This window comes from Sinocyclocheilus grahami, unplaced genomic scaffold, assembly GCF_001515645.1.
Source record: "Sinocyclocheilus grahami isolate Dianchi unplaced genomic scaffold, SAMN03320097.WGS_v1.1 scaffold1101.1, whole genome shotgun sequence".
Classification (NCBI taxonomy): Eukaryota; Metazoa; Chordata; class Actinopteri; order Cypriniformes; family Cyprinidae; genus Sinocyclocheilus; species Sinocyclocheilus grahami.
Genome location: NW_015506280.1, coordinates 98,819 through 109,600, shown reverse-complemented (window position 1 = coordinate 109,600; position 10,782 = coordinate 98,819). Strand labels below are relative to the sequence as shown.

At 37.7% G+C, this 10,782-nt stretch overlaps 1 protein-coding gene across 1 annotated transcript in view; it reads left to right on the top strand.

Moving 5' to 3' along the window:
• The first annotated feature begins 924 nt into the window (after positions 1 to 924).
• LOC107566802 (tight junction protein ZO-2-like) overlaps positions 925 to 10,782 on the top strand; it is a 35,248-nt gene continuing 25,390 nt past the window's right edge. Inside the window, exons 1-6 of the mRNA XM_016252352.1 lie at positions 925 to 938; positions 1,057 to 1,206; positions 2,155 to 2,257; positions 3,263 to 3,884; positions 5,643 to 5,746; positions 8,633 to 8,786. Coding sequence (XP_016107838.1) covers positions 925 to 938; positions 1,057 to 1,206; positions 2,155 to 2,257; positions 3,263 to 3,884; positions 5,643 to 5,746; positions 8,633 to 8,786 — 1,147 coding nt within the window. The remainder of the gene's footprint in view (positions 939 to 1,056; positions 1,207 to 2,154; positions 2,258 to 3,262; positions 3,885 to 5,642; positions 5,747 to 8,632; positions 8,787 to 10,782) is intronic.

Genomic DNA, 10,782 nt, shown 5'->3' with positions numbered 1-10,782 from the left:
ACAGCCCCATAAAGTCCAGGCCTGGTCCTCTCTCGTCCTTCACTGTCGTTACTCCCCCTGTTATCCTTCCGGAGCTCCTCCGTGGGACTCGAGACTGGTGAGTGGCGCAGGTGTCGCTCATTATCATTAACTCCACTGGCCTCGCCCCGCCCCACTTGTCACAATTGATTATTAGATTTTATCACTTAAATTCAATATATTGTTCAGCCCTACACAGAATTAGGCAGTATTGCCTGTATTTATGGCTTTTCTTTCAATTGCGTATGTAGCGAACAAACTTTAGCAAACTGTCTCATAAACTTCAGCTAGCACAGGAAAGCAGCTGCCTGTTCGCGTCTTGGTATCCATGTGTTTAGAATCATCAACACTTAAAATACTCAGTCTATTTTTGGGTCAAATCAAAATGATCAATCCGAATGTCTTCGTAGTCCCTTTGCGATTAACAGCTTTCAATCTTATCATCCTGTTTACAGACTTTGTAATATTTTGACACAGATTACATTTTTGCCAATCATTCCAATGCATTTTGTGTGCATTGGTGCACTTCCAGAGCACAGATCAGCCAAGAATGAACAATTTAAAAATGGTTCTGATTGCGGATCGGTTGACCAGTGTGTCTCTAGATAAATTCCTCCAACACTGTAACACTCTAAAATCTCGGTTTCACTCGGTTCTGTCAGGTTTGATCTCCGGCTTTAATTGAGCCTGAATATATTTGGAGCAGATTGCATCAAGCCTGTGATACCCGCTCATTAGACTCTATTTATTCAGCGTTCCTTTGAGGCAGGTACAGCAGGTTGTTATTTAGCCAAGCACTGAGGTGGAACCATGTCTCCATTAGCTTTGGCATGCAATAGCTTTCTGAAAAAAACGCACTGTGGTGGCACACGTTCACCGCTTATGAAAGATTAATCTTATAAGCACATGGACGTGATTGTGTAACACCACTGGCCATTTGCGCGTTTCTATGAAGCGATATTAAACACTCCTGCCCTGGGCAGACTAGCTGTAATGTATGACTGAGGAAATGTGTTAGTGGTATTTTCGCACTGAAAGCGATTTCTCTCTCTTTCTCTTGCAGGACTCTAAGATGGGCTTTGGAATTGCTGTGTCCGGGGGCCGGGACAATCCAAACGTGGAGACTGGAGAGACGTCCATCATTGTGTCGGATGTGCTGCCAGGAGGACCGGCCGATGGACTGCTCTTGTATGTCTCACTCACCATGCTAATGCATACGTGTTTAGCATATTGGTAAACCATTATTTTACACCAGCATAGGCAGGTTGATAGGCATGTAGAGCTCTTCAAAACGACATGAAATCAAAAATAACCATGTTTACTGTCCTAATAAATGTCCTTGGTGTTATTGTGCATGCTTTATTAGTGCATGTTATCGTAAAGTAATTAAGGCTGGGTAAAATTATATAATTCAATAATAGAGCATTGCAGTGATGACATATTTTTGTAGGCCAACCCCAAAGTTTGCATCACCCTGGTTTCATTGATAAAAACCCGATAAGATTTTTTTCATTGGCTTTTGGATTATTGCAGAAAAAATAAGCTCTGTGACCAACAAAATGTAAGATTCTTTTACGTTTTGTTTATCATGGTAATCTTCACAATTTAACACAACTTTTATGGATTCTGAAGCCTAAATACAATAGTCAGAAGTCAAAAGCTAAACGTTGGCTATAAACTAACATCACCACCACTGAGCAGCTCACAACTCTTTCAGTCTTTCTTTAAGAACATAACTTCTAAAAGTTTGAGTTAAAGTAAATTGTGAGAGTCACAAAAGGGGTATTACTAATGTATTTTATTACGCAAAATTTTATGTGTAAATATCTTGAGCTTGTGTTAACCACAGACCTCATTTCAAAAATCTTCAGGACAATGGAAGTGGATAGCTAAAATGCTAACTTGTTTCCAGGTTTTGGCCTGCAAAAATATGTCATCCCTGTATGACTCTATATCACAGCCTGCTTTTTACATTCCAGTGTGATACTAATTCATTTAAGACCAGTCCTACATTATTTCATAGATTATAATCATCCTCAGGAATGCATTGTATACCACGTTATGGAGGTGAAATGCATTGCAAGTGCCAAGTGTTTCAGTAATGAATGTGTCGGTATTGTGTTTTCTTGCGGACAGTGAGAATGACCGCGTGATGCAGGTCAACACCATCACCATGGATAATGTGCCTCATTCATTTGCTGTGCAGTCACTTCGGAAATGTGGGAAAGTGGCCAAAATAGTAAGTATTTTTCAAGTTGACCTTTATGAGAGGCCTTCTAGAATAAGTTTACTTACTTTGGATACTAGCATTGGTTAGCAGTGTGAGATATTAGCATTTTTATTTTTAAGGGCCAGTATGTGCCTCCTGGAATAAATTTTTCAGGGTAATTTTTTTAACCTTTATGAACACATTTTTGCAACATATTTCTAACCATCCATTTATGTACGTGAATTTATACAAATACGTGAATTTAAAGTAAATTAATATGAATGTTTTATGAGATTGAATTGAAGCTGAAATAAATAATAGATGAAAAACGTAAAAAATATATATAATAATAATAAAAAAAAAATAATCAAATTAAAAAATTTGAAATTCAAAAAATATTAAAATGGCGAAAGCACATAAAACATTACTAAAACTTAAATAAAAAAAAATATATATGAAAATATATAAAACTATGATATTATATAAATAATATTATATTAATGAATATTATATGAATTAAATGAATGTAACGATGTTATTTATGAATTGACATTAGATTAAAAAAAAGTAATGCAAGATATCATAAATGCATAAATGTAAAATCATAAATTCTCTACTCAAATACATTTTAAATATTCAACATGTACATAATGACTATTTTTTCAGGTGAAATTATTTTGAGTTTATATTTTATGAATATCATGAAATCTATAAAAAGTTAAATAACACATTTTTAAAAGAACAATAATTAAAAAAAACATTCGTTTTACCTCCAAAATTAAAAAAAATATCTGCCCTTTTTTCGACACTTTTGGTTGCATTATTGCTCTGGTAATTGCTGTATATGTAGTGTAGTGCTTTCTGTCTGTTTTAAAACATGCTAATTCACATGCAGCCTTCAAATTAATGTTTTGCAAGTGATCCAAGATTAAGTAATGATCATATAGTAAGATAAATGTTTGCTTTTAGAAATGGTCCTTTTGATAACAGTGGGCTGAATGCATAAAGACTAATTTTATTCATCGCTCCCCACAGACCGTAAAGAGGCCTCGCAAGGTGGCTGTCCTCAAGCGCCCACCATCCCCGAGCGGGGATAGCCGCGATTACAACATATCCAGCTATTATCCCGAGGACAACCGCAGCGTTCACAGTGACCCGGACTCTGATTACCCGCGGGGAAACGGCGGCCTGGGCTACCCCCGCGAAAGAGAGCATGACCGCAGCCTCGACAAGAGCCGGATAGACTACCTGGAGCCGGATTACCGCAGCCAGGACTACGACTCCCGGCAGGACTGGAGCAGAGGCAGGAACACGGAGAGATCACCCAGCTCTGACAGCGGCTACCGCAGGGACGGCAGCCGGGGCCGGACGCTGGAGCGCGGATCCAGCCCAGAGCCTCGCTATCACAGGCAGCACAGTAGAGGCCGCGGCGGGGGAGGAAGCCCTGCCGGAAGCTACGGGAGGGACCAGGGCTACGACACGCGGAGGTATGACACTCGTTCGGATGACAAGATGATCAGGAGTCACAGCAAGGACCGGCTGCAGGATTGCTCACCGTCACCCAGCAGAGAGCGAGACCGAGGAAGAGACCGGTACAACGATGAGCCCCTGGAGCCGCCCGTCAATGTGATGCTGGTGAAAAACAGGCCCAATGAAGGTGAGAGTTGTCACTAATAGCATATTTTGATATTAAAGTTAGGTGACTGAAAAAAATGATTAAAACAGTTTAGAAGGGTCATATCATTAATTTTATTACTTTATTCTTATTACTGTTTTCTTTCCACTGAGGTCCAAGGTTTCTTGCACCAAAAAACACTTTCCAGAACCTTTGGTTTCATGTAAATTAATTATTATTTGGATGTATATCTTATTGCCTTATCCATGTAAATTAGATTTCTTGACAGTCGAGTGTAAATAGCTCAGTCCCAATAACAAGTTTATAATTTATGGGCTTTATTAAAGAAAATACTCAAAGTTGGATCAATATTTATGACAAACATTGACATAAAATTGCTGCAAGTTGCATTTTCTCATGCAAATGAGTTTGTGACAATTGTTTGTGGCAAATTTCCTGGCAAGCAGTTGAATATTTTATTTTTTTTTAGATTTAAAATTTAAGGATGCATGATTAAAAAAGCACAATATGGCCTTTTTTTGGTAGCATTGCACTATAAAAAGCTTCAGGAATACACTACCATTCCAAAGTTTTGGGTCAGTAAATTTTTTTTAAAGAAATTAATACTTTTATTCAGTGTGGATTAAATTGATCAAAAGTGACAGTAAAGACATTTATAATGTAAAATAAATGCTGTTATTTTAAACTTTGTATTCATCACAGCATCCCCACAAACATTTTTACTTGGATATTGATAATAAAACATATTTCTTGATCAGCATATTAGAATGCATTCTGAAAGGATCATGTGACACTGAAGACTGGAGTAATGGCTGCTGACCTCAGCTTTGACATCACAGGAAACATTTTTAATTTTGAAATAGATTTAAATAAATGCAGCTTTTTTCAATAAATAAATAACTAAATAAAAATGTACTGTATATATTCCAGTAAAGGTGTGTTGCTCTGTATAGTTTGTGATAACCCATTGTTCAGTAACAGCCTTTTTCCGATGCTGCATTATGTGACAGATTCACAAAACAATACATGCTAAAAACGCCGCACAACCGTTAAGATCAAACTGAAATGACCAAGGACCTAAAAATAAACTTCAACTGTTTGTTTCAAATGTTGCCATCTTTTAGAAGAATATGCAAAGCACAGCTAGGAACTGCACAATTTTTTTGGACATTACAGCATACTTCCATACTACATCAATCATTTTTATCTCAAAAGAGTAAAATATGGCTTGATATGACCCCTTTACAAGAGCAGAGCCTTTATTCCTGCACACATCCATCCTAAGAAAGTTTGTCCCCATTGGATTTTGATGACATTTAATTAACATATTGTGACTTCACATAAAGCGGTCCGTCTCTTCTGATTTCCTCAACTGCCCTTCATAATTCACAGCCCAGAAGGGCAAAGCTGGGTAGCGCTGTTTATTACCAGATTATCTTGCCTAGGGTTGTGAAATGGGAACCGGTTGTTTTTTTTAGAACTGGGTTTAGTTTTTAGAACAAAATTGGAACTGAAAGAGTTTCATCATGTTCAGTTCTGTAAGTGGTTCTTGTACGTTCAGCAGAGAGCTCTGATTCTGCCCGTCGGATCAATACTCCACATTTTCAGTTTCGATTTAAATTGTTTGTGGTGTTTGACCCATTCAGCGGCCACTAAACTAACAGCTGGAGGGATGGCTGTGTACTTAAAAGGGTCAAGGTCATCATGGCTGTTAGGTTCATGTTAGGGTTATGTTAGTGTTTCTGCACAGAACCAATGTTTCGTTCTGATTTGCTGTAGAGTACGGCCTCCGGCTGGGCAGCCAGATCTTCATCAAAGAGATGACCAGCACTGGATTGGCTGCCAAAGATGGAAATCTCCAAGAGGGCGACATCATTCTCAAGGTGCCTATCAGACCCTTCACACAACAGCCATGTTAACGCATTAATTCGGTGAAATAGTCATAAAAGTGCTGGATTTACTACTTTCTTTTAATACATATTCAATGGCAGATTCAGGTGACTGGTGACAATATCTAGAGCACTATTAAGAATCATTTTTGTTAAATAAAGCTGAAAAAATATTACATTTAAATGAAAAAATTAAATAATGTAATATAGATATAAATAATAGATCATACATATAAATATTGTATATTTATTAGATAAATATTAGATTAAAAGGCTTAAACTATAATAAACAAATAAGATGCATCGTTGAGTAGATCACACAAAGATTGCTGAGCGCTAATCACCCGCTGATTTGCCCCCGATCACAGCCCGACCTGTCGGCGAGCTCGTTAACTGAAAAATCCTGTAGTGTGAACTTAGCATTAATTAACGTACAATCATTCTATATTGAAAACTCACATAAGTGACAGCTAAAAAGTATTAAATACCATCATGAACGATGTTTGCAATCTGGCTGGATGGAATCTTGTTTTCCAAAGTGCCAGTGTGATGATCCATATCCTGACCCCCCATATAATCCTCTTCTAAAGATGACAGCTCTCTCTCCAAAGTCCAGGCCTTGTGGGACATTTTCATCCCTGAGCCATGTTTTCCCTGGAGATGAGAAGGGTCACTCTCCCCATGGGCCTTCCCTTTGGGAATGCTTTTGCACCCAGCATTTGCACTATAGTCAGGAAGAGGGAAGGTGCCAATGCCACTATCAAGGGTGTGTGTGGAGATTCCAGATCCTGAAAGAGAGGAATTTTAATAGAATATATTATTAATTAATTATTTTAAAATACATGAATGATTGTGCTTAATAATATAATAATATTAATTTGAATTATAATTAAATTACGTAATATAATTTGTTTATCTTCAATTATACATGAACACATATTTTCGAGTAGCACTGCATAACACAGGATCACACCCTAAACATCAAGATAATGTTTTCCATGCAGCTGTTGCTGGATGACTCGCATATGGGAGCCACAGAAATTCAGACGCACCTAGATTATTCATCATCAGTGACAGGTTAAAACCCGTTTTTTGTCGCTACATGCTAACCAATTGAAATTCCGGCCTCTGGAAACATTGAAAACCATGATGTCATGCATTGTGATCATGCCTTACCTGCAAAGTGTTCATGATGAATCGTCTCAGCCAGGTTCTCATCTGACGTGACATCTTTACTCAGTAACGCAGAAACCTGTGAAAATGCCGTCAAGGTAACATTAAAAGTCATATTGAGAACTTTCAAAACGACATTGTGCATTACATCCATGAATTTCACTTTTTACCTTTTCCATGTCATCACTGCTTCTTGTCTGACCAGCAATGCCAGCGCTCTGGTGACTGAATACAGGTCTGGATTTACAGTCAAACGAGAGGCGTCGATGTGCCATACTGATGCCACCAGTGTCCTTCCCATCAACCCTTATGGAAGAATTTGAATACAATTGATGTGAAAATACTATTCACTGTTTGTCTACAGTATATTTACAGTTCAGCTTGTTCCTCAGAGACAAAGCGTATGGCTTTGGAATACCTGGAATATAGCAGGTAGACTACTTTTATGATAACTGTATCTTCCTTCATATTTCTTCCTTCAGTCATATTCAATTTAAGTTTCAAAGCACATTTTCTCACCATACTCATTCATCAGTTATTTCAATTAACTTTCAACACCTGCAAACCTGCCCTACAACTATGCACTTGAAGATTAAGGAATTAAGGATTTAAGTCATTAATGTGGCCTTTGACTTGTAGCTTTACCGTGGGTTGATTCATACACTAAATTAATGTCTTGGAACAAAAATGCAGAGAATATGACTGAAAATATTTTTAAAATAACATTTAATTGCATTAAGCCAAACCAAATGGCTTAAACTAAATTTTTTCTATTATTTTTCCTCCTTGAAATATGTATTTGTGCCGTCTTTCTTTAAAGGGGTCATATGATGCGATTTAAAATTTTCCTTTCTCTTTGGAGTGTTACAAGCTCTTGGTGCATAAAGAAGATCTGTAAAGTTGCAAAGACTAAAGTCTCAAATCCAAAAAGATATTCTTTATAAAAGTTAAGAGTCAGCCACACCTACCTAAAAAGGCTCGTTCGAACACGCCCCCACATATCTACATCACTATGTGGGAAAATTTGCATAACGCCGCCCCCATTATGTTCACGCAAAGAAAGAAGGTGTAACTTTTATTCTCGCTGTAGTATTGTTGCTGCCGCCGCCGTCATGTACTGAAGACGTTGTGAAAGCGAAACTACTTTGTTTGGGCTTCCAAAAGAGGACGATATCCGCTTCGTCATGCCTAGAGCTGATCTGTGCTGGTCGCTGAGAAAATACGTCAACTTAGTGCTGTGGATCACCGGATCGGCTTTCACCGTTTTCACCGCTCCTTCGCCGGGACCGCCGTTCTCGACCCCGCCGCCTCCACTCACTCTTGCCCGGCCTCCGCTCACGCTAAGCCGGGGCTTTCGCTCACACTAGGCCGCTGTGTTTTTCATTGTGAAAGCGAAACTACTTTGTTTGGGCTTCCAAAAGAGGACGATATCCGCTTCGTCATGCCTAGAGCTGATCTGTGCTGGTCACTGAGGGAATACATCAACTTAGTGCTGTGGATCGCCGGATCGGCTTTCACCGTCTTCACCGCTTTAATATTAATAGTACTTGCAGTGACAGTATCAGGGGACGTTATCAATAATTATGATTTATTTAGTTCTAATGATGAATATCAGTGTTGTTAATGTAAATGTCCGTCAACCATTCACACATCTCCACTCAAACTCCTTAACATCAGACTTGAACCAATAATTTTTTTTTTTTTCAGATCAACGGGACGGTGACCGAGAACCTCTCTCTGAGTGACGCCGGCAAGCTGATTGAGAAATCACGGGGCAGGCTGCAACTGGTGGTCCAGAGAGACCACCGACAGATCTTGGTGCGCATTCCTGCCCTGGCAGACAGCGACTCGGAGCCTGATGGTAAGTTCCTCCTATCACACTGCATTTCCTCATAGACTAGTCTTCATTACAGCGCTTCCTGAGCCGTGGTTCTCACCCTCTGGCTGCTTGCTCTCCAACACCATACTTTAATTAAAAGCAGGTAGCGTGAATTGGCCCTGATAAATCAGATTAGCTATATCATGTACACATTCGCTAGGCGCTGAGGTTGTAATAAATTACCGGTAATTATGCATGTCACTATTAATAGACTCGAAATGAGTGTTGAAGCACAAAACCCAATTTGTCACCTTATGTGTCAGAGCAGGGTTATCATCCAGTGGCATAATTTCAGATGTATGTCATGGATTTAATGAGTCTGGTCCTCTATAGAAGTGATACAGCATTAATGCAGTTGGACATGGGTTATAAAACGTCCTCTGGCTGTAGAGTTATAGATTGATAGTATATTTAACAGGAACACATAGTCATTTAGAAATTACAAGACTGTATTGTCAGATATGTGTCTTTTCAGCAAAGAGCTGAGATTTACAGCCCCCATTCATATCTGCTATTAACATCTGTCTCAGGTGATCTGCCCACTAGTGGACCACATCAGAGACAGTATAGTGAGACAAACCATTTCTAGAGAAAAGAATGGGAGGAATCGTAACACTCAAAATAGCAGCGGTGTTAAAGAAAGTCATATAATTAATAATAATCATATAATATCATAAATAATCATATAAATGGATTCAAATAGTATATTAATATACTTTTATGTATACATTTTCTAATATTTATTTTTATTTTTTAATGTAAATAAAAAAAAATGAAAATAAATTAAATGTAAATTGATTTAAATAAAAACAATGTTCCATTTTAATTGTAGTTAGAAATTACTACATTGTATTTTTTCAATTTGTACTAGTTTTATTTATGTTTATTTAGTTTTATTACTTTACTTTTTCAGTTTTAGTTTATTTTGGTACATAAAGTTAAACTTAAAATGAGAAATGTAGCTGAAATAAAGTTAGTTTTTTTTTTTTTTTACTTTTCTTTTTATTTCAAGAAATACATTTTTTTTTTTATGGTTTTAGTTTCAGTTTTAGCTTACTATAATAACCCTAATTTTTTTTATTTAATTTATTGTAATTGTTTTGAAAGTACATGGACATATATGGATGTTAATAGCAGGTATCTTTATGTATGTCTTAGCAGATACATAGACACCATTGTTTACACATGAACACATTTAATATTTTAAGGCCAGAAAGATACGCTTAAATGAGAGAAAGCAAACCGCATTCTTACAACAGAAATGCTATTTTTGTGTTCTCTTTTTACAGATAATACAGATATGTCATACTTTTAGCTGATGGACTGCAGAGACACAACAAGTCTGGTTGCCTTTGATCTTTAATAATGACTGTGCCTCAACAAACCTGTAAAACTTTCACACTGTGCTCTTATATTTTATGCTAACCTCTATTTAATCAATAAATAAGTCTACTCAATGTTATGTCTGTGTGGTGGTGACTTATTTAATCTTGGTGGAGAAGCTGTGTCTGGAAGGGTGTCACAGTCTCTCAGATGCTATTTCATACTCTTCAGCTGTTATTAGGGTGGGACAGCTGGATATCGTATGGCTTTTTCTGATCTACCATCCTCGAGGTATTAAATGCAGGTGGAAGGAAGTACATTTCAGTACAGAAAAAGCATCTGCTTGTCGAGTGGGGCTGGGCGGTACAGCTTAATGCATTTCCACTTCATATATGTATTCAGCGACGTTGGAAAATGAGTCACCATAGGCATTGTATGTGCTGCTTTGAGCCGGTTGGAGAAGTAGAATTAAGATGTGATTTACACCCTTCCATAAAAATGCAGCACGTACTGTTCATTGCCTCGTACGCACCATTGTGCACTACTTTTCATTTTGACTAGATTATGTGATAGCCGGCTTTCAGCTATTTCCTCATTTTATTGTTCATTGTATTCAAGAAGCCGTGACTTTGGTAGCGTAACGTGCTTAGATAGT